This window comes from Prosopis cineraria, unplaced genomic scaffold, assembly GCF_029017545.1.
Source record: "Prosopis cineraria cultivar Desert tree isolate PC_DT_omini unplaced genomic scaffold, ASM2901754v1 PC1, whole genome shotgun sequence".
NCBI lineage: Eukaryota > Viridiplantae > Streptophyta > Magnoliopsida > Fabales > Fabaceae > Prosopis > Prosopis cineraria.
Window position 1 is genome coordinate 27,872,492 of NW_026555332.1, and position 5,534 is coordinate 27,878,025.

Consider the following 5,534-nt stretch of genomic DNA (forward strand, 5'->3'; position numbering starts at 1 on the left):
ATTTTAAAATTTTAGGAAACAAATATGAAAGACATATGTGCATATGTAATTATATATTATTCAACAAATTAACACATGAGAAATGAATAGCACAATTTTTTAGTTTCAATCAAGTATTCTAAAAGTAATATAAATATATTTATAATATTAATAAAATATGTTTTCTATAAGCTTATATTGGAATATCCCCCCCCCCCCAAAAAAACTGGTGATGAGGGTGGTGGAATATGTTACTGGCGATACATATTAATATGGTTACTGCTTACTGTTTTTTTTTTTTTTTTGTAAAGTATTGGTAATTATTGTACTTACTATCTTAGCTATTAATCATTCGACTAAATTTAATATTGTATCTTAAATACATCATGATACAAAATATATACATATATATAATATCAACCTTCTAAAAAATACAAAATAATAAAATCTATGGAAGACGCGACATATAACCAAGAATATCTCTAAGAATCTAGCTATGTTCGTTATGTTCGTCAGAGCCTCAGAGATAGAAATAAGCCAAGGTATATTTTAATTTGCAATATATCTATCTCAAGGAATACAAATCACACAATAAAATCAATGAAGCAAGGTGAAGGTATATCTAAAAACATGTTGTAAAATCCTATTTTTGAATCGGTCAAACGCACAAGATGTCCCGCAGCTAATCAAATCATTAATATAAAAATATAAGTAAATAAATATCGAAAATCTTCAATGAGGCAAATAATCAACCATTGTCATTGAATAAGTGTCTTAGCCGTTGAAAGACGCTGTGTCAGGGAAGCAGATCAATCTCTTCAACTACTTTTTCTCTTATGAAACATTTCAGACTGATCACAGAAAAAGTAAGGGAAGGGCACACTCATTAAAGCAGAAAACAACAGAAAGTCAAACATCAATTGACGAAGGGAGGTTACTATTGTTTAAAATCCATCTAGTAGAATCAATAATACTATCTTCCCAACACGAGCTTGGTTTCTCACTCTCCTCAAATCCATGCTTATTTTCTGAGGAGAGTCCTGTACTATATGTGTGTCACTTGGAAGGAAAAATCTGGTCTTTATTACGAGACTGTGTTCCACTGCTATTCAGTGATCGAAGAAGCTTTGGATTCATCATCATACTCAAGCTGAACGGCTTTGTAGATTGGCTCGTAGTATAAACAGAAGGACTTATCAGAGAATTTGATGATGAACTTAACATCTGATACTGATCGATCTGCCCTTGATGATCCATATCCATTGCCCCAATATTTGAAGGGAAGTAGGGCTGAGTTATTGGTCCAGTTGATAAAGACAAGGTTGATGACAATGCTGAGAAAGGTACAACGTTGTTAGAGCTGTGTAAACCTGTCTGGTTTGCAAATCCAAGGTTTCCCGAGTGAAAAACATGGCCTGAATTAGCCTCCCATTGGTTATTATTAACACCACAACCAAGCGGCATAGTGTTCAACAGACCCAGAAAAGAAGGATGATGGTGCGGAGGAGGAGGATTATTATTTGCCCTCCTTGTCAACACATTGTCTCTTACATCCTCTTCACCAGTAGCCACTTGTCCTTTGGACTTGGTCACGATTGAGTTTGAACCTTCCAAGTGATGAAGACTCTCATTGATGTTAAGCCCTTGTTCTTCATTTGGCTGAGAAGTGGAAACTTGATTATTGTTCATCATAGAAGTTACTGATCCAGATGGCTGATCACAGAAACTGAAGCTTCCCGGTGGAATTTGCAGTGGTGGGAGTTCATCAATTTTATGCTTAGCTGCATCAAGCAACCAATCCACAACCTTACTGGGCTGGTTGAACCCTAACCTCTCTTGAAGATCATATAGCTGAATAGCTGTGGAAACTGAAAGTCTCACTCGTCTATCTCTCAGTCCTCTCACTGTGCACACCTTGCTGTGACGATCTTTCCCTCCGAAGGCTCGTGAAACACGAACAATCCTTGGATCCTTTGATCTTAGCCATTGTGCTGTTAAGCTGCTGCTTGATGAAGTCGAAGCCTTCTTCGTTTTGTCATGATGATTTTCCTGCTTTAACGACAAATCTGCTTCTTTTGAAGTTCTAATAATGTTGTTCATCATCTTATGTCTCTCATGGTTACTTTCTCAACGAAGAATTTTGCTGTCCTTTCCGTCTTCTTCGTTCGCCAAATTACTCTTCCAGCTTCAACAATGAAAACTCTTCATTCTCTGAATTGTTGATAGACATATATACATATTCACACACAAGAGACCGCTTCAACATATATGAATCTAATTAAGTTTCCATTAGACAGTTCGTTTGTGTCAGCTCAGGGGGGGGGGGGGAGCCTAAACAGAAAGTGTTTCTTCTCGGAGACGGAACAGTAATTTTCAATTATTGCTCAGATTTCGTATTAATGAAGAACGATATTGAAGCAGAAAAGGCGGACTTGCGGCTATTCTGTAGGGGATTACATCAAAAACAGTATAATTCCTATAAATAATTTGGATTTTGAAGAATAAACTTTAGATATACAGGCTTTGAACATATAGAAACATCTCTATCTAAAATCGAAATATTGAAAACATTACAGTAAAAAATAGTTGCAGTAAATGACAGACAAGTATAGAAGAATAGTGACAACAATTAAATGAGGTGCAAGCTAGCTAGGTCTATTATCAAGCTATTTAGTACTAACAATTATATGATAATAGAACATGTTCACATTCAAAAGCAATTATAGCTGCAGAGTTTTCAAGAACCCTAGCTAGATAGTTAATAAAGTAGGAGTATAAAAATTAACTCACAAGATCACCGGCCCCTATCTGATAACAATACGAAGGACGAGAGAAAAAAGGAAGACGTTGGCACAGTGCCTTGGATACGAAGATCTGGTTAAGAACAGAATTGCTAGGTTTAAAGTTTGGGTTTTGATTTGATGGCGCGGAATAAACTTGGTGAACAAGTTGAGCCGCTGTAGAATGGAAAGGGAAGAAGAAGATGCTGGCACTGAACCGACCACGCCGCACTGAAAGATAAAGCAATGGCGCATGGGTGGCCACGTGGCATATATCCAGATCGGTCAAGTAAACAAGGTAGTTTAGTTTATACTTCTCATCTTAATCATAGGACAAAGTTAATTTTGTTACGAGGTCTGTGTAGAAAAGCATTTCTTAAAAGAAGACAATCATTTATATGGCATTCACATTTTTTAAAAGATTAATTTTACAGTTACTGACTGTAGCTTGTGAAAATATCTTGGATAACAAAATAAAAATGTTAACTAATTTACAGTTTTAAAAATAATAATTGATACTTAAATTTACATAAAAATGTATGACTTTTTAATTTTTACCTTCATTTAAAATGATAATAATAAATTGCTATATCAGAATTTAAAAACATGCTAGCAATAACTTGTTGCATTAAGGAGGGGTGAGATTAAAAAAAATTTAACTGACAAACTCTACTTGATCTTAAATATAAGACAGAATTTGTGACTGTGTGTATGCCATTTCAATAATCACAAGAAATAATTATAGTTGTCATCCTTTTCAAAATATCATTGATTCTACTTAGTAATGGAGCCAGGACTCGAAGTTGGAGGATGCAAGATAATTTAATTTAAATATTGTTAATTTTTTTAAAAATAATAATCACACTATGACTAACATTGTAAAAACATAAGTAAATTGATTATCATTTTTATAGAAAATTATTTTGAAAATGTTAATATGGTCTCATGTAAATATCTTCTTCATATTTTATTTTGATCATTAAAATATTAGGTATTTAATAAGCTTTTAAGCCTAAATATTTTTTATTTAGCTTAGAGGTTGTGAAATATCAAGAGTGAGAGGTGCAAAGTTGCAACATTTGAACACTCTATTTATAATTTTTTTCTAAAGTGAGAGGGTGTATTGGCCTGCCCTCACCATCAAATGGCGGAGCCGCTTTATTCTACTAGAAAACTTTTGTATAGGAAATGGGATTTAAACTTTAATTTTATGTTAAGGGAGGATAATAGGAAAACTGATTATCTAGTTAAGTTGTGTCATAGTCTCCTCACTAATTATAATCTTTTTGAGGATCCGCCGTGTTAGTTTTTGTTTTATGGGTGGTGTCCTACTTTTTTTTCTCTTTTAGATTTCTGTTTGTGTAGGTTGTTTTTGCTGTGGATTTTTTTTTCTCTGATTGTGTCTGTATTAATTCAATTCTGAATAAAAAGAGTTTTGAAACTTTGTTTGTTTTATCATTAGGATGGGAGAGATTACTTTATATTAATTCAGAAATTATTGATACCCTCGTATATGTAATATCAAGTCATACACTTTCTTTAATAAAAATTAAATCAAATAAATTAGTGTAGAGGAAAACAATTGGACAAATGCTATAATAAAAAGAGTTTTGAAGGGAAGAGATGATATTTTTAAAATCTGAATTAGAGCTTAAATCTTGAAGATATATAGAAGAAAACATTTGACAATAAACCAACCTTTTATTTTGTCTGATAATATTTAAATTTGAATCAGGCAACAATAAATATAGATGTTTCAAGAAAGAAGGGAGAGTAAAAGCCAGCCATATACAGTTGGTTTAAGTAGTTCAGTTATTAGATTTTCTTTAATATGCTTATTTTGAATTTTTAACTTTTTATGGATGCTCGCACATTTATCTCAATATTTTCATCTTGGCTACTCTAACTTTATGCTTCTAATATTCTTCTAAAGCCTAACATTTACTACCATATAACATAGTTGGTCTTATAGTAGTTCAATAAAATTTTCCTTCAAGTTTATTAAGCACCTTTCGATCACAAATAACTTATTTAGTCTTTATTTTTTTTTCAATTAAACCACCTAACTTGTATTATATGTGCAACATCCCCATCAATTTTTCTATCATATTGAATAATAGCTCCCAAATATCTAAACTTTTTCACTTGAGAGATAATCTGATCTTTCAATTTTACTTCTAAATTACTACTAATTAACCTCTTATCAAAATTACAATGCAAATATCCTGTTTTATTCCTACTCAGAAAAAAAAAAAAAACCTTCAGCTCCAAGGTCCTTCTTCATAACTTTCAAGTTTATAGTTAACCTCTTCTCTTAGTTCCGCAATAAAAACTATACCATCCATAAAAAGCATGCATTTGGAGATTTTCTCTTGAATATACTCAGTTAAAATATCTAAAATCAAGTCAGATAAATAAGGACTCAAAGATAATCTCTTATATAGTCCCATCCTTATAAGAAAGACCTTTTTTCACTACTAGACATTCTTACATACTGGTTGTTGCCCCCTTATATATCTAATATAGCTCTAATATAGGTGACCTGAACTTTTTTCTTTTTTAAGGCTTTTCAAAGTGCTTCTCTTGGTACACGATCATAAGTTTTTTCCACATCAGTGAAAATCATTTGTCAACCTTAAAATTTACTTTGATACTTTTTCATTAATCCACTAAGTAGATAAATCATTTTTGCAGTTGCCCTACCCAACATGAAGCCAAATTGATTATAAAAAATACTAGCCTCCAATATCAACTTATACTTAATCACTCTTTCTT

At 32.4% G+C, this 5,534-nt stretch overlaps 1 protein-coding gene across 2 annotated transcripts; it reads right to left on the reverse strand.

Annotated features, from left to right (window-relative positions):
- Window positions 1-715: 715 nt before the first annotated feature.
- On the reverse strand, window positions 716-2,963 carry LOC129289089 (transcription factor TCP17-like). 2 transcript variants are annotated; one of them, XM_054925909.1, is made up of 2 exons: window positions 2,770-2,963; window positions 716-2,164 (listed from the first exon to the last, which is right to left on the reverse strand). In XM_054925909.1, exon 2 carries the CDS (start codon window positions 2,080-2,082, stop codon window positions 1,036-1,038), a length of 1,047 nt encoding a protein of 348 aa, XP_054781884.1. In that variant the 5' UTR covers window positions 2,083-2,164; window positions 2,770-2,963; the 3' UTR covers window positions 716-1,035. The 2 variants fall into 2 exon arrangements, with proteins under 2 accessions (XP_054781884.1, XP_054781888.1); XM_054925913.1 differs by having other exon boundaries at window positions 716-2,190.
- Window positions 2,964-5,534: the final 2,571 nt, after the last annotated feature.

Excerpts from the sequence above, each read along its gene's own strand:
- LOC129289089 (XM_054925909.1), bottom strand. The coding sequence starts at position 2,082 with ATGATGAACAACATTATTAGAACTTCAAAAGAAGCAGATTTGTCGTTA.